Source organism: Sorex araneus, chromosome 2 (genome assembly GCF_027595985.1).
Source record: "Sorex araneus isolate mSorAra2 chromosome 2, mSorAra2.pri, whole genome shotgun sequence".
NCBI lineage: Eukaryota > Metazoa > Chordata > Mammalia > Eulipotyphla > Soricidae > Sorex > Sorex araneus.
This window is the reverse complement of record NC_073303.1, coordinates 146,380,728-146,399,268: the sequence shown is the minus strand read 5'-3', so window position 1 is coordinate 146,399,268 and position 18,541 is coordinate 146,380,728. Positions and strand designations below refer to the sequence as shown.

The window sequence follows — 18,541 nt, the reverse complement described above, 5'->3', positions numbered from 1 at the left end:
TTGGGTTTTTGGACCACACTCCACTGTACTCAGGGCTTATTCCTGGCTCTGCACTCAGGGATCACTCCTGGCAGGGGCTCTGGGGACCATATATGGTGCCAGGGATCACACCAGATTGGCCACATGCAAGGCAAGCATCCTGCCTGTTGTACTGTCCCTTCAGTCCTCCTACTTTTTAAAATGTATATTATGTTTAGATAGACTAGGCTAACTATGGCAACAAATAAACCCAAACATGTAATTGCCCAATATATGGTCATCACGGAATTCTTGAATATGTCACTTCGTGCTGGGATCCAGGCTGATAAGAGCTCTTTCATTTCAACACATGCCTTCCAGGGCTTCTGGGAATTTCTTCACATAAACCTAAAGGAAGAAGTAACATGGAAGCATTTGTGACTTGCTTGGTGATAAAACACACTTTTACATACTTTACATTAGTGAAAGCACTGTAGCACTGTCGTCCTGTTGTTCATTGATTTGCTTGAGTGGGCACCAGTAACTTCTCCATTGTGAGACTTGTTGTTACTGGTTTTTGTGGGTTTGTTTTTTTTTTTGGCATATCAAATACACCATGGGTAGCTTGCCAGGCTCTGCCGTGTGGGCAGGATACTCTCAGTAGTTTGCCAGCCTCTCCAAGAGGGACGAAGGAATCGAACCTGGGTCGGCCATATGCAAGGCAAATGCCTACCCACTGTGCTATCACTCCAGTCCTTTAGTAAAAGATCATACCTAAATTCAAAGGAGGGTAAGAAATCTAATTCAGTTTGTGCCCACAACAGATTTTGGTAAACAACTTAGCAGTTTACTTCATGTGCAAATTGATTTAAAGTTTTTTTGTAAGGGTGAAAATACCTTATAAATAATAGGATTGTTATTTGCAATGTGCACTTTCCAATTTAGGAATTACACTGTCAGAATATTTCCGGGACATGGGCTATCACGTCAGTATGATGGCTGACTCTACCTCCAGATGGGCTGAGGCCCTGAGAGAAATCTCGGGTCGCCTGGCTGAAATGCCTGCAGGTAAGCCTGTATGTTATTTATTAGGTAAAAACAGTTACGGGGTGTGGGAGGACTGACTTAAAATCCCTGTTTATAATTTTTTTTTTCTTCTAATTTTCAGATAGTGGATACCCTGCATATCTCGGGGCCCGGCTGGCCTCTTTCTATGAGCGAGCAGGCAGGGTGAAATGTCTTGGGAATCCTGAAAGAGAAGGAAGTGTCAGCATTGTAGGAGCGTAAGCACCCAAACTTTTTATTCTTCAAAAGAGTCATGGGTCATGTATTTCAGAGAAAACAGTAGTTGCTTTTGAGGACAGTGGTTCTTAATCAAGATTATACTATAGAATCACGCAAGGAGCTCTTTAAAAAGGTACATGCTTAGGTATCTCTGCATGTTCTGCATCCATAGATTTAACATGAATTGCCCTATAATATTCAGGTCATGGTGTCTTAGAGATGTAGCTTGAAACAGACATGTTAAAGTAAGAATATATCATGAGAAAATGATTTATGTCCCTGTATAAAGCCGTACGTTGTACTCAGCTTTCCTTCCATTCTGCTTAGTGAAACTTACTATGTCTTATTTATCATACTAACAATATTTCATAGAGCAGTATTTCACCCTGTCAACTCAATACTGGTTTTTCTGTAAGAATGTCTTTTCAAAGGTGATTTCTAAAGTTATTTCTAGTAAGGCTTTTGCTCTCCGAGTCTGCTCTCCCTTGCATACATCCCACATGCCCGTCTCTGTCTCTTTGCTGCCTGTGTTCTCTCTTGAACACATTTCCCCTCTTTCTCTTCTCGCTCAACTTACTCAGTAAGTTTCAGTAAAAACTACCTTGATTTACTAAAAAATAAAGTTATTTGTAATGAAACATTCCCATCAATTAGAAATGGCTTTCATATAGTACAGCAGGTAAGGTGCTGACCTTGCACAGGGCCAAGTCAGACCTGATCCCCAACATTGCCTATGTTACCCTCAGCACTGAGCCGGGTGTAAGCCCTGAGCATCATTGGGTATGATCCCAGAATACAAATTAATCAGAAGGCTTTCACTAATTTTCTTTTTCTTTTTAATCTAGAGTTTCTCCACCTGGTGGTGACTTCTCTGATCCAGTTACATCTGCGACTCTCGGTATTGTCCAGGTATATCTTTCCCTCGTGTAGTCCACTTAAATCAGTCTCTGCTCTCTGTCTCCCACACTGGCCACCTGCCTGGCACTTCTCCCACATACCCCCAGCTGTTATGGTATTACCACAAGATACTTCATTTAGTCACTAAAAAATTGTCATTAGTAAGTTCAGTTTAGGATTTATCACTGAAAGGTTTTGATACTCTTCTTAGCTCGTTGCCTAGATTTTATAAGAAATCTATAAATAGAACATACATCTAGGGATGGCAAAGTTTTATTGGTAGTTCACTAATACTATTCTTTAATTTAGAATAACCCTAGTTGTAGCAATGGTTCCCAAAAAGCCAGTTGAAATTTCTTTCCCTATAGTCTTAGGCAGATAATCCTATCAGAAAGGAAGTATGGAGTAGTATCCAGGGACTGGGACTCCTTCCATCTTAAGGTCCCTCCATCACTGGGCCTGGCAGTTATCTGTATCTGACTGGTACCCAGGGAAATGGGAGGAAACCCTTACTTATGGGGCCTCCATATAAACACAGGCCACTTACTCTATTAGCTACACCCAGATGAAACCAAAGCTGGAAAATATAATTTCTGGTGAGGCACCTGTTTCCTATGACACCGCTTGAATTTTAGTGGGTAACTAATCAATATAGTCATTAAAAGAAGTCCAGATAGATGAAAGATTATCAAATCAGGGGTATGTTTTTTTAAAATATTACTACATTCCTAAGTCTATACTGTCCCTGTGAGGAAAACAGTATTTGCTTATGTTTCGGTCAGGATCAGATAAGAACATTCCTTGAGGTTAAATTGATAAACACTGAAGTCTTTGTTAAAGTTTTGAGTTTCAAGTTGCAGGGGAAAGGGGAGCAAAGAAATGAACACAGGGACCAGAGGGAAAGCTCAGCAGGCTGAGAGGCACCAGGAGCAACCCCTGCGCACTGCTGGGTATGGGCCTCTTCCCGAAAGAAGGAAATGAGGAAAATCTCTGACTGTGCGGCCAGAGAAATGACTGTCACATTCTAGGGGGTTGGCCCTTAATGGTAGAGAACCATGTTTAATCAGAACATTTAGAGATCTTTAATGAAAGTAACCATTCTATCTCAGGCATTTTGTGGTTCACATGCTTGTATTATGCCACAGTGATCTCCCAAAGAGTCCTTTTTCTTTTTCTTTTTCTCCAGTTCCGGGCATCAAAAACAGGACTCAAACATGCAGATCATGTGCTAAATCACTGAGACATATCCCAGCCCTAATTACTTTTTCCTACCAGATATAACACTATTAAATTCAGATGAATTTTGAGTTGTAGATACTAGTTATGCTGAAATTAAAAAGTCTACAGCTTTCAACTGTAAGTTCTGTTCTATTCCAGTTGACTTTCGCTATACTGAGATACTATTTTTTCAAAACATTAAAACATTAGAGAGATAAATATTTAGATAATATCCCTTGGATTTTTTAATTCCTTAAGAAAAATTATTGAAGAGCGAGTGTAGTTGGCTGAGCACAGGGCTTGAATGTGGGATATCTGGGTGCTGCCTGGTTCCCCAAACACTTTTTTTTTTTTATATAATTTATTTATTTTTAATTAGAGAATCACCGTGAGGGTACAGTTACAGATTTATACACTTTTGTGCTTATAATTCCCTCATACAAAGTTCGGGAGGTTCCCCAAACACTTTGAGAGTGACCCCTTAACAGAACCGGGATTAACCCTTATGTGTGGCCCCCCCTTTAAAAAAAAATCACTGTGATTTGATTTTTGTTTTTAAATTAGGTGTTTTGGGGCTTAGATAAGAAACTAGCTCAACGTAAGCATTTCCCCTCTGTCAACTGGTTAATCAGCTACAGCAAGTACATGCGTGCCTTGGATGAGTACTATGACAAACACTTCACAGAGTTTGTTCCTCTGAGGACCAAAGCTAAAGAGATTCTCCAGGAAGAAGAAGACTTGGCAGAAATTGTACAGCTAGTGGGAAAGGTGAGTTGTAAGCTCATTAGATCTGTAAATTAGCTCTAGTGTAATAAAGACAGAATCTTATAGTGTTAGCTATGTACATTTTTGTTCTGAAAAATGAGTGGTAAGAATAGTTAAATGATAAAGTTTAGGCTGTTCTTTCATTCAGCAAGCATTTGAGTAGCCTGTTTGTTTTGTGGACGATGACTGTCATTTTATCTAGTGTTGAGTAGCAAACTATTCTAACAGTCAGTGTATTAGGCACTGTTTTCTTTCACTTGTTCTGGCACTGAAGGGCTTAGAGGGGCATTCTTGCTTGGGGTCCCTGGTGAGTGGTAGTCTCTTGGTGACTGAGTTTGGTGTCATTGAAAAGGCTTTATTCCCCCACATAACATCTGGCACCCAGGTGGGGTGGCTAAAAAACCTAGTGGTTAGCAGGGCATTTCTCTTACATATTCTCCCCAAGCAGCAGGTGAAAACTCAGGATTATAACTTCGTGATTTTTCAAAGTATATGTTGCCATACCACAACCCCTTTCCTGAAGTGCCTGTGTCCCTTCAGCACAGTCCACTGGGCCCGTCCCTGTTTCTGTCCCATCTCCCCATCGACATGGGTGACCACAGTTCTGTGTTCAGAGTCCACAGGTTTGTTTGTCTTAGTGTTGTTTTCCCTTGCTTTGCTTCTCTGTATCTCCCATGTAAATGACATGACCCAATATTTATATATCTTTATCCTCCCGACTTAATTTACCTGAGCATGACACCCATGAGTTCCATCCATGTTGTCATAGAAGACAAAATTTCATTTTCCCTGAATAGTATTTTGTCGTAATGTATGAATATATATCTTTTTAGAATATGTTTTCTTTTAGATATAAAAACAAAGTGATGAAGTGTGTTTGTGTGTATGTATACACATATACACACATGCACTTATCCATTTGTTGTTGAGCACTTAGGCTATTTATATGTATAAACAAGCGAATTATTTTTGTGTCTCCTTTGATGTTTTAAAGAAGGATCATGTAATTAAATGTAGCCAATTTTTTAAAATTTAATTTTATTTTTATAAAGTTGCTCACAATTATTTATTATATTCAATATTCCAACACCAATTCCACCACCAGTACACCTTTCCACCACCATTATTTTGAATTTCCCCAACTACCACCCAAGCTTGACCCAATAGCAGGCCCTAAATAATTTATTTTATATTGCTTGTTATGAATAATTCACTAAAAATGATCATAAAAAGGTTTCCTTAGAAGAAAGTGTGTGAAGATTGTTGTATCTCACCATTCAGCCTTTAAGCTCTCATTTAAGAGATTACTAACATGTTGTTACAGGTTTAGCCTTGTGTGCTAATATTTTAGTTAATCCAGTTTGGTAGCCTTCTACTTTCCATCCTATCCAATGTGGTGTGCTTCTCCTGGTGCATCAGTAGTGGAGAATATGAGCTGTCACTCCAGGAATTCGAAGATTTATTTATTTATTTTTGCATCGAGATCAATTGATTGCCTTCTACCTTAACCCCATCAAATGTGGTGTACTTTTCCTGGTACCTCAGTGGAGTTGAGAATGAAATTCGACGTGGCGCATTTGCAGCAGCACACCCCAAGGATTCTAAAATTTCAAATATGGTGATATAACTGGAGATAATTTTGGGGTGCAGATACATCTCTGCAGTTTGTGGCTCTCTTCCGAGATTAAATCCTGAGTCTCTGGATCATGGCCAGTTAATGATCTTATATGGCACCAGAGGCAGTTCTTAGGCGTGACTGCCAGGTTCCAGAAAGAACAGGGAGTTTGAGGGATAAATATAGCCAAATTTAATCTCAAAATTGACTCCTTAGATGGTAAGCAATTTTAGTTAGTACTTTTAGAGCTACTCTATTCATTATATTTTATATATTTTATAACATCATCTCAATATTTCCAACAAAGAATATTCCTATTAAACAAGTTGTTAAATGCATAGATCTTATGAATCAATGCTAAACTTTATAAAATGAACTAGAAACAAGAATTTAAAAAACCATACAAAAGTAAAAAAAAGAAAAGAAATTTATGAGTTTTTTTTTAAAACAGAGATAAAAATCCTAAATCAGATATTAGTTTACTATATTCAGCAATGCATTAAAAAACAAAATTATATAAGCAAGTAAAGTTTATTGTAGCCATGCAAATATGTTTCAACAGAAAATCTGTGTAGCTCACTAATGTGATTACTACCGCAGGAGGAAAAAGGTATCTTAATCAATGTGAGAATACTTTCTGAAGTCTATTACTTAGGGATTTTTTTTAGGTCACATTGGCTTTGCTAAGGGGTTGCTCGTGGCTCTGTACTCAGGAATTACTACTGGTGGTGCTTAGAATAACCGTATGGGGTGCAGAAATAGAGCCCAGATCAGTGGTGTGCAAGTCATATGCCCTACCCGTTGTACTATTCTCTGGCCCTTACTTAGGGTTTTTATTTCATATAAGGACTGGAGTGATAGTACAGCGGGTAGGGTGTTTGCCTTACATGTAGCCAGCCTGGGTTCGATTCCTCCATCCCTCTCGGAGAGCTCGGCAAGCTACCGAGAGTGTCCCGCCCACACGGCAGAGCCTGGCAAGCTCCCCATGGCGTATTCAATATGCCAAAAACAATAATATCAAGTCTGACAATGGAGACATTACTGTTGCCCACTTGAGCAAGTCAATAAACAATGGGATCTTAGTGCTACAGAGCTACTTAGGGTTTTAAAAAGTCTTAGCAAACAAGGAATAGAAGGGATCGTCCTTGATTTGATAAAAAAGTATGCACATTTTTAGGAAAATACTTAGAAAAAAAATGTATGCTTATTACTATCACTACTTGTATTTAAACTAATACCAGAGATTTTAACTAATGATATAAAAATAAAAAGTTTAAAGAGATTTAAATTGTCACTCTTTGTTCATTTAACTAGAAAAATGACAGAATTTAGATAAGAATTAGAATCAGTGAATTATGGAAGGCTCTAATTGAAGATAAACAAAAAAAAATCACGAGAATTTCTATTAGCAATGCCAATTGAAAAGCAGAGCTAAGCAGGGCTGGAGAGTAGTGCACGGGGACTGGGGGGTGCGGAGGGTGCTTTTCTTGCATGTGATCCATCCAGTTTCTATCCCTGGCATTCTATGTGGTACCCCAAGCCCCATCAGGATTGATTCCTGAGTGAAGAGCCAGGTGTAAGTCCAGATACCTAAAACTATGTAGAAATGCAGAATATAGAAATTAACTATGTATGTATATAAATATATGTATGTGTTCTATGAAAACATTTTAAAACTAATGAAACAAAAGATCAGATTACAGAGGTAGACCATGATCTTGGATAAACTTATTTTTAGAATACTAGTGCTTCTCTTTAATTGATCAATTTGATATGGTGCCAAGTCAAATTTTCAGTTAAGTCTTTCAAGCAAACCAGTAATCATCCTAACATTCTAAGATATCACATGATTATTTAGAAGTCTTTAAAAATAATAGTAATCAGAGAGTATTTTCTCTATTTAATACCATTACAAAGCCATAGAAATAAAAACTGTGTTATTAGTGAGATTACAAATAGATCACTGGAACCAAAATAAAACAGATTAATGTATAGGGGCCATAGTACGGCAGATAGGGCATTTGCTTTGCATGCGGCCGACGTTGGTTCAATCCCTGGCATCCCATAATGTCCCCTGAGCACTGCCCGGAGTAATTACTGAGTGCAGAGCCAGGAGTAACCCCTGACCATTGCAGGGTGTGACCCCCAAAAAGCAAAAAGCAAAACCAAAATTATTAACATATATATGTATATATAGAGAGAGATCCTTGTGTTATCTATATGGTACCACAATTCAAGTGAGGGGACAATATGTTGTTTTAGTTATGACATGGAAAATCATTGTAATTTTTTGATCTAGAAATTCCATTTCTCTGTATTTATCTCAATTTCTCAAGTGCAGCTGGAACATGGCTCACTGGCTAACAGACCTGGGGGCTGGAGCAATAGTACAATGGGCAGGGCATTTAGCCTTGTACATGACTGACCCAGGTTCGATCCCTGGCATCTGATATTGTCCCCTGAGCACCATCAGGAGTACTTTCTGAGTGCATAGCCAGGATGAGCATTGCCTAGTGTGAGCCCAAAAAAAAAAAAAAAAAATTTTTTTTTTTTAATTAAAAATCAAAAAAATTCAGTGGGTAGGGCGTTTGCCTTGCACGCGGCCGACCCGGGTTCAAATCCCAGCATCCCATATGGTCCCCTGAGCACAGCCAGAGGTAATTCCTGAGTGCAGAGCCAGGAGTAACCCCTGTGCATCGCCAGGTGTGACCCAAAAAAGCAAAAAAAAAAAAAAAAAAAATCAAAAAATAAATTCAGACCTAGCAGGTGTGAGGCCAAGCTCTCAATCCCAGTGCCACCTGCTTGTACCAAGTACAATTTAAGCATGTCTGCAATTTGTGAAATTTCTTGTGAAAAATTTCTTGCATGTATACAAAGCTGTCTGTATATGTGCCAGCACTATAATTCAAAAGCTGGAGACAGGTGGGACTGAGTGATGGTATACCAAGTAGGGCACTTGCCTTGCTTGTGGCCGGCCTGTTTTCTATCCCCAACACCCATGTGGTCCCTTAAGCCTGCAGAATAAGCACTGAGCACCGCTGGGTGTGACTCAAAACAAACAGAAAGCTAGGGGGTTTCCCATGGAGGTGAGTAGCGTGCAGGGCTGGTACACATGCTTGCATGCCCCATTTTTGACACCACATGTCTCCTGAGCAGCACCAAAGTGTCCCTTGTGGTATCCAGCGCTGCTGACATTGAGCGGCACAAGGCTAAGCCCTAGGCCCCCTGAGCACTGCTTGAGAGACAAATCCTCAACTCACTCCCCACCCAAAAAAGAAAACTGAAAGAAAACCATGGGAATGCCACCCACATGAGTGCAACAGTAGCCTCCCCGCTACAGAGACATATGTGAGCACCACAACTAAAGAATGTCTGCCCACTGAGGCAGGCATCAGAGCCTGAGCCTGACTCCAGCCGCAGGGCAGCTGAGCTGCTCGGGCAACAGGGAGGTGAGAGAGGGAGAAATGAACGAAAATGGCAAACAGGGCCTTAGACTTGCGGTGGAGGCAGGAAGTTAGAGATCTCAGTGCCCTTCACCTGGGGGGAGAAGGGGGAGGTTGCATACCTGAAGAGCAAACTGCATCAGAGCCAGAAGCAGCAGCCACGACAAAGAATCTTAGAAAACAAAGTACCAAATCTCCAAGTAAGATTTGTAAGACGTTAAAATATGGGTCTCACAGGCGTTTATCTCCAGTAAAAGGATACACATATAGCACGTTTTCCTGTTTACTGTGGCTGAAGAGGTTGGGGATTGCGGTGAAAAGAACTAATAGAAAGAAAAGAAGTGGAAGAGCTGCTCCTTCCCTCTCAGGAGCTTGCTGCCCTATTGCCCGGCTGCTCAGCTCACCAGGCCCGCGTTCCCACAGTGCCCGGTAAGCCTGGCCTGTCTCTCCTAATTGCCAGAGGTCAAGCTCTTGAGGCAGCATTGTTTAGAGTGAAGCTCTGGAGTGGTGGGACGAGTGAAGTAGAACTCAGACCTGCAGAAACACATGCTTACTGTGCTTTGGACATTCGTGGTGCTAACTATGTAGTGTTGAAAAGCAGGTACCTATTTATGTAGACTTCTGTCAAACAAACTTGAAACTGAAAATTCAAACAAGTAGGATAGTAAGCCAGACCAGGAAGAAAAGTGTTCCCCCAAAACATAAAGTGGGCTGGAGAGGATTACAGTACAGACATCAAGATGTTTGCTCCGCACCAGGCTGACCCTGGTCCTGCACATGGCCCTCCAGGTACCACCAGCATGATCCTGAGCACAGAGCAGGAATAAGACCTGCACACAGCTGGATCTGGCTCAAAAACCAATACTTCCTCTTGCCTATTTGACTCTAAGCATTGCTTCACCTTGTGAAAGTCAATTTTTAAAATATGTATTATTGTTTTCTCCTAGGCTTCTCTAGCAGAAACAGATAAAATTACTCTGGAGGTAGCAAAACTTATCAAAGATGATTTCCTGCAACAAAATGGATATACTCCTTATGACAGGTAACCTATCCTGATACCCTTTTCCGATTTGAGTATCTTCTATTTCCAGTGTTAAAGGAGCTGCTCACATAGTAAGCCTATCTTTTGTGTCTGTCATTCAGTATAAATCACTTGCATATTAAAAGGAGCTAATGCTCTGATATTTAAGAGATAAAATGTTTTATTAAAATATGAGCCTACTTGTAGATTGTCTCCAGCCAGAGAACTAAGCCGCGACCCCATGCCCGCCCAGGAGGGGAAAGATATTTCTCTCTCTCGCCTGTCCCTTCCCGGGGATGAAGGGCGTGGGGACCGCCATATTATGATAACCACAGAAGGGGTTTACAAGCTTGCAATGATCGAATATCCAGAAGAAATCTCCCTGGACTTAGTTGTTAAAATACAGAAATACAAAACCGCGCGGCCACAGTAGCGGCAGCGCGACTTCATTTCTCTTCACAATAGGTCTGACTCTAGTGGGGTGCTCCTAATAATAATGGTGAAGTGTGTGTTGAAAAATTGAATGTAACCAAAGTAAATAGAAAGTAAAGTGAAATTTATCAGTTACAAGGCGCGGGGGTGGGGGGTGCAGGGGTGGGCGGGATGGGAGGTATACTGTGTTTTTTTTTTTTTTTTTTGTCTTCGGTGGTAGGATATGGGCACTGGTGAAGGGATGGTTGTTTCAGCATTGTATGACTAAGACTTAAGCCTGAAAGCATTGTAATTTTTCACATGGTAATTCAATAAAATTTAAAAATAAATAAATAAATATGAGCCTACTTTGGATTTTGGTTTTGTGATTAATTCTTGCCTTCTTATTTTCCTAGGTTTTGCCCATTCTACAAGACCGTGGGAATGCTGTCCAACATGATTGCGTTTTATGATATGGCCCGTAGGGCTGTTGAAACCACTGCCCAAAGTGACAACAAAATCACATGGTCCATTATTCGAGAACACATGGGAGAAATCCTCTATAAACTTTCCTCCATGAAATTCAAGGTATTTTTTTTTTGGACTAATACTACTACTACTACCACACACTCTCTCTCTCTCACTCTCTCTCTCTCTCTCTCTCTCTCTCTCTCTCTCTCTCTCTCTCTCTCTCTCTCTCCAGAGATATGATTCAGTGATAAAACATAGACCTCAAATGTGTTAGGCATTGAGTTTGATTCCTTGTATTACACACACACACACACACACACACACACACACACACACACAGAAGCTATATTGTGAAAATTTACAATAACAATTTTCTTTTTTTTTTTTTTTTTTTTTGGCTTTTTAGGTCACAACCGGTTTTGCACAGGGGTTACTCCTGGCACATGCGCTCAGGGGTTACTCCTGGCAGTGCTCGGGTAGACCATATGGGATGCTGGGAATCAAACCCGGGTCAGCCGTGTGCAAGGCAAATGCCCTACCCGCTGTGCTATCACTCCAGCCCCAACACTTCTTATTTTCACTTATTTATTTATTTATTTACTTACTTACTTACTTATTTTTACTTCTTAATTTTTCTTATTTTACTTATTTTTACTATGCTCAGCTTCTGTGAAAACTGAACAGACCTCAAAGGTACTTGCCTAAGTAGAAATTGTAGTGATAAAAATTACAGTATGTCATGTCTGAAATAAATGCTGACAGTTTCCCTTTGGTCTTAGCCACCTGCAATTTAATGCTAAAATCACTGGTGAGCAGCAGTTACTTCAAGTGCCTGTTAACTTCTAGCTCCTGTGTTCATTTGAAATGACTTTTGCTGTTTACTCCTTTTAAGTATCCTCTTACATATCATTTTAACCTTTTAAATGGACTCTTGTTCTTTTGGAAGATATAAACATTTAGCTAAGTTATCAACAGAAACTCAAATGCGTAAGATTGTTTCTAACATTTTATCAGTTGAATTGCATTTAATTATCTCACGGCATTCAACTATATTACTAAACACCTCTTGAGAAGTTGAGATTGTTTCTGATTGTGTATGTTTCTTACATACATAACACTTAGTGTTTGTTTATGCTGTGGGTTAAAAGTGAACCTAAACAAATAGAAACCATCTCAAATATTTAAAAACATTCACACTCAGAGATAATTCAGGGATCAAGGTTTTTGCTGTAAATGCTTTTAATATTCCGTCACTGGTACAACATATGGTCCTCCAAGCACTGCCATACCAGAAATGGATGCTGAGCATGACCAGGTTAGCACAAAAAAACACAAAACCAACATATTCACACTCTTGAATCCAGTCTTTCCATTTCAGAAGCCAAGGAAATAATCAGATATTTTATATGGATACATATAAAACGTTGTTCATTAAGCTTCCTGAAGCTTGAACAGAGCATGAACAGAGCATCTGCGTTACGAATGTATATTCTGATGGCATTGACTTTTTTTGGGGGGGGGTGATTTTTTTTTTAATTGTGTTACATTTCAACTTCATGGCCCATGTGTTAGCATTAAGAAAACGTTGGAGATGACTATATCTTATTTATAAAACAAAACAAAATACAGTGGAGCTAGAGAGATAGTACAAGAGATAAGACACTTGCCTTGCATGCAGCCTATTCTACTTATATTCCCAGGACTGTATGCGGACACCAGGGAGCATAAGAGCATATGGTTGAATGAAATGATAAAGAAGGAGAGGGAGAGGGACAAACATAGAATGATGTTGCTCATTTGTGAGATATTAAGAAAATTTTTTGAAAAAACATAGTGTGTGAATAATACCCAAAGTAGTAATAAGGGCCAAAAGGATTGTTCCAGGGTAGGAAGTTTGTCACAATGGGGAGGGGAGAACTTCAGTTAGGACAGAGAGGGACCACCATGACAGTGATAGTTGGAAATGATCATTTTGGACAAAGATTGAGTGCTGAAAGGAGGTAAAGTGATATGAATGATACCCTTTGGGAACAGTATTGCAAAGGACAGTGCCTAAAGGAAGATGAGAGAGAGATCCTTTTTTTTTTATCAAAAGAATTTCATATATAACTTGATAAATTTTTTAAAGTATATAATCAAGTGAGAAGATAATAAAAAAAATAGAGCTTGGAAGATGTCTTAAAGTGCTGAAATACATGCTTTGCATGTGGACGCCTCTTGTCCTGTCCCCAGTATGGCATCATTCCCCTGAGCACTGCCAGATGGGCCTCAATCTGCAAATGAATGTGAGAATGGAAAAATATATGCAGTGATATAATAATAATGATTTTTATTGGTATAATTGGGATGATATCTTTTTTAAGTGTATATGTACCTCTCGGAGAGCCCGGCAAGCTACTGAGAGTATCTCACCCGCATGGCAGAGCCTGGCAGGCTACCCATAGCATATTTGATATGCCAAAAACAGTAACATTAAGTCTCACAGTGGAGACATTACTGGTGCCCGCTCGAGCAAATCGATGAACAACGGGACAGCAGTGACAGTGTACAGAGCCAGAGTGATGGTACTGCAGGAAGTACCTTGCTTTGCATGAGGCTGACCCAGGTGTTGTCATATGATCCCTTGAGCCCAGCAGGGGTGATCTCGGAGCACAGTGGGGTGTTTCACAAAAACCAAAAACTGCAAATGCGCATTATACCAAATTAACATTGCATTATTTTTAATGTCATTAAGTATCCAAATATAGCCTTATTTTGTGGCTGGAATGTTATACTTTCCTAATCTAAGACATCTTGGAAATTTTCAGGTATTGGAAGTCTTTATATATATATATGTTTTGAATACTTTGCTAATAGCTTCCAGAAGTGAAATACTTGGGTCAAAGTACTGCCACATAAAAGTCTTTTTTTTTTTTCTATGTATTGCTCAATTAAATTGATTCCTATCAGGATTTTCTGTGTGCTTGGGACTGAGGAACCAGCACCCAGTGCTCTTCAGGGATACTCACTTGGTACTCTGGGGTCATTCCTGGCCATGCCAGGGAGTGATTCTGAGCTTCTAGTGTATTCCAGTCTATTGAGCTGTCTCTCCAGCCCCAGGAGGGTTTATAATGTGCATTTTACATTTTAAGACCATTTTAGAAAGTTTACTTTTCTGTTCTAAATATAGGTGAAAGACTAGGCTTTCACTAATAAATAGTATTCTGTTTTGATGAAGTTACTCCAACTCGTATCCTCAACATCTAATATGTGATGCTAACATAATTTCCCAGTATTTTGCTTGTTGTTGAGGATAAGTCCTTTGGTTGTTGAACACTGTTAGCAAGCAGAATATAAGATTTTAGTTTTGTCTTTCTGTTTGGTTAGAATATTATTCCATTCATACATTTCTACCCCTCTAGGGGAAAAAAAGGAAGAGGAAGATAATTTTGACTATAATGTCTGACATACCCATACCAGTATATCTCACTTAACCTGTAACCAAGACTTGCTAATGTCGTGAAATTTCATTTTCCAGAGGTAAACTGAACTCTGTAATGTCTTCTTTTTAGGATCCAGTGAAAGACGGTGAGGCAAAGATTAAGGCCGACTATGCACAACTTCTTGAAGATATGCAGAATGCATTCCGTAGCCTTGAAGACTAGAACTGTGATTTCTTTCTTCTTGTCCTCAGCAAGTTCAGATGTGTATACTTTCCCAAATTTATCATCTCAAACCCTTTGCTTCTTTATCGTGCAGCTTTAAGACTAGTGCTTATGTATGTTACCGTTTGTTTTCCTGTTTGATAGGTCTTCTATAAAACAAACATTCCTTAGTTCCAGTGTTTAAAAGGCCTCCCTGATCCTCTTTCTGAAGTGGTGAATGTAGTAAATCTGATACACAATGGCTACACTACTGTAAACGTGTATGTAGGGTGACATCCCTGCTTATCCTGTGTTTGCTCTTTCTGCTTCCACCATTCATTTGTAAACAGGACTGCCACCATTACTGTTCTTGGAATGGAAGATTTCTAGACATTTTGACTTGTAACTTTGAAATGACTCCATTATCTATACGATAAGATTTTTGCAGCTTAAAAGTATGCTAAGTAACTATTTTGCAGGAAACTTTTGCGTTTTTAAAACGTGAATGATTAATATTCCTATTATGCATTGCTTCTCCCAACATCAATTAGTAATATTTATGGGAAACTGTTGGGAACTTAACTCTTTAAAAGGTATTGTGGGGCTCAATACAATGTATGAATCAGTATCCTCTAAAAAAGTGGGGGAAAAGGTGAATCCATCAAAGTTAAGACTATCATCATCTTGTTAAAGTTTTTTTTTTTCAAGTAAAAAAAATACAGCATCAAGGTCTATCCTACTGAGTTACTTTGAAAAATTATTTAGATTCCATTTTAGGGCCAGGGAGATGGCTTGAAGGACCTGAGCATGCAGGAGCCTCGCTTTGCTCCCCAGGTATGCATGGTCCCCCAAGCACCCCTAGGCATGCTCCCCTCACACACACACACACACACACACACAAATTTACATTTAAAACAATCACTGAGAACTTGATCCACATCGCACCCTCTTTTCTTTTCCTCAGACATCTTAGAAGACTAACCTTCTAAGGATCATGTGGCAGTATAATGAGAAATAAGTAAAATGCCGCAGGAAGATACTTACTTGTGGTTGAAGGCTGTTCATACCTTTAAGGATCAGCTGATACTCTAGAGGGAGTCTGGGGGCAGAATGGCATTATATATTTCATGAGATAACATGTGTTACATAGTTGCATGTTTCTTTGCCTGTTGAATTCTTGCACAACCACTTTATCAACCGTAGAAAGCAGTACTCTCCTGTAGTTTTTGTTCATTGGCTCAAAAGATTTCTCAGAATACCTGTTGCTTAGGCACTGAACAGTTTCCATTCTGTTTTTTCAGGGATAAAATTCTTGTATCTGCTAATAGAATCTGGGTTATGTGGGGAAGAAAGATATATTTCACCCTACCTTTTGAATTTATGTTTCGAGTACTTTCCGTGTCTGTGTAGGAAAGCCACTGTAGACCAGCTCTGCGAGCAACAGTCTCCCACTCACTCTTTCTGACCAATAGTGCTGGCACCGTTGCTTCCTCTTGGGAAGAAGGAAGGGTATGTGAGCAAGTGTAACAATCTCAAGTACCCAAATGCAATAGCATAGAGTATTTATTTTATGCCTCAATATTTGTTATTTAAATTTTTAGGTCATGTGTTTCTTTTGGTCTGTTAAAATATGCAGTCAAGTAGAGAGTTCAGCTATCGTTTGCATGTTCTCCCATGCAACCTTTTTTTAGCCTTTCAGAATATTGGAAGATAAAAATTATGCAATGGTTTGTTGAGAGGTGGACTTAATGGTGCTGCTTAAACAGTTTGCTTCTAGTGTGGCCTCCCACCCAGAGGTTCCAAGACCAGTGGAAAATAAAAGGATTTTTGAAAGTTTCTATTCCTACCTTAAACCTACCAGCAAAGTAGGAGTGTGATAGTAATGAATGCTTTGATGAAGAAAGCTTGACCAAGTTTATTTTTTGTTGTTCTGAATTAGCAATGTACATTCTCACTTCTTTTTAAGAATGTTAATGTATGAGTGTGAAGATTCTAGAGAAACTATGCTCAGATATCCATCATAAGAATCCCCTTACCTATATGTTGTACAGTTTTAGTTGGGTCACTGGTCTTATTTCTTTAGTAAGAATGTGTTAAAATTACAACAGTCTTTTAAAAAGATGATGCAGTTCTCTATTTATTGTGCTGTGCCTGGTTCTAAGTGGAGCCAGATAAACAAGTTTCATATATATTTTTCCAGTGTTAAATCTCACACATCGTATGCTTTGGAAATTTCCTTCCATACTGAAGAATAGAAGAGGCCAAATATATTGCCTCCTTCTCCTTGAGATTTCACTATCTTTATGTTAAAAGTTGTGTATGATTGTTAAAAAATCTATGAAATAATAAAAAGTGGATTTAAATTCACACTATGTCTTTTTTCTTATATGGCAGATGGTAAGATCTAGAAAACTTAACACCTTGTTTTTAGTATTAAGTTAAACATTTTTAAATTTATTTCCGTTACAGATTATATTACTTAGGATCATCAGATTAACTTGGCTTCACTATAGAATGACTGAAATCCTATAAATGTATACCATTGCAACTTGAATTGTAGTACACAGAAGCCCCATGAACTGTTTTGAATATTAGTTTAAATTGAAAAAAAAATTGAATTGTTTCTTTGGAAGAAGGCACAGTGCATGGGGCAGTGCTTGGGAGAACCTTTGTCAGGTCCCAAACCTGGCCTGTACTCCAGTCCTTTTGAGTCATTTCTCTGGGCCACTTCAAAAAAATGATTATTTCTTTAAAAAAATAAAGCTGGGGCTGGAGCGATAGCATAGCGGGTAGGGCGTTTGCCTTGCATGCGGCTGACCCGGGTTCGAATCCCAGCATCCCATATGGTCCCCTGAGCACCGCAGGAGTAATTCCTGAGTGCAAAGCCAGGAGTAACCCCTGTGCATCGCCGGGTGTGACCCAAAAAGCAAATAAATAAATAAATAAATAAAAATAAAGCTTATTCTCTATGTGCCATACATACTGATGTATCCAGTCTCCTCTGATCCTAGAAAATAAACTTATCAGAGCCAGAGGAATGGGGCTATGGCATAGATAGAGCACGTCCCTGCAAGCGTTTGGTCATGAATTCAAATTCCCAGTGCTCCATAGGTGCTGGGTGCAATCCTGGTAGCCCTGCTCTCTCTGATCCCTGGTGCCCAAAGGAGTTCCTGGTGCGTGCGTGCACCATAAAAATGGGTGCCACACTCAACAAGCTCTGCAACTGAAGAAAAGGTGTGGCCAGGAATTGAGACCTGTGGCAAGCATAGTTTCAGCACCACAGTGACCCCGAGCAAGCACCACGCTGTACCGTGTGTGCCTTAACAAGCACATGCAAGCTTCACAGCAAAAGGAGTGTAACTGGCTGAGTTGTGTAAGCCCTGCTGAGTACCGCACCTGAAAACTGCACAAGGCTTGTATGCAGTGCCCCCCGTCACTGCAACAGTACCATCAAAAAGAAGGGAAGAGGCAACAAAGAGCAATTCACTTATAAAAGGTTGGCAGTGCTCATTGCTTTTGACAAATCAACTTAATAATAATTCCTGAATTTGAAAACTAAATTATTACTATTATTTTAATTGAATCACCATGACTTGAAAAGTTACAAAGATATTTATGATGAGTTTCAGGTGTATATTGTACCAACACTAATCCCTTCACCACTTCCAACTACCTTCCACCAGTGTCCCCAGTTTCCCTCCCACCCCACAGCCTGCCTCTATGGCAGGCATTTTTCCATCCCCATTGTCCGAGTATTCCCTTCCCTTCACCCCTGCCCCAGTGCCAAGCTTCCAATACCGAACACAGTTCCCCTGCTCTTTGTTTCTATGCTGCT

At 39.6% G+C, this 18,541-nt stretch overlaps 1 protein-coding gene across 1 annotated transcript in view; it reads left to right on the top strand.

The window, feature by feature from the left end:
* Nucleotides 1-17,073, top strand: part of ATP6V1A (ATPase H+ transporting V1 subunit A) — a 62,598-nt gene extending 45,525 nt beyond the window's left edge. The window contains exons 9-15 of the mRNA XM_004606715.2: nucleotides 904-1,026; nucleotides 1,127-1,241; nucleotides 2,088-2,151; nucleotides 3,922-4,125; nucleotides 10,128-10,222; nucleotides 11,029-11,200; nucleotides 14,635-17,073. Of these exons, the coding sequence (XP_004606772.1) occupies nucleotides 904-1,026; nucleotides 1,127-1,241; nucleotides 2,088-2,151; nucleotides 3,922-4,125; nucleotides 10,128-10,222; nucleotides 11,029-11,200; nucleotides 14,635-14,727 (866 nt within the window). The 3' untranslated portion in view covers nucleotides 14,728-17,073. The remainder of the gene's footprint in view (nucleotides 1-903; nucleotides 1,027-1,126; nucleotides 1,242-2,087; nucleotides 2,152-3,921; nucleotides 4,126-10,127; nucleotides 10,223-11,028; nucleotides 11,201-14,634) is intronic.
* The last annotated feature ends 1,468 nt before the right edge of the window (nucleotides 17,074-18,541 follow it).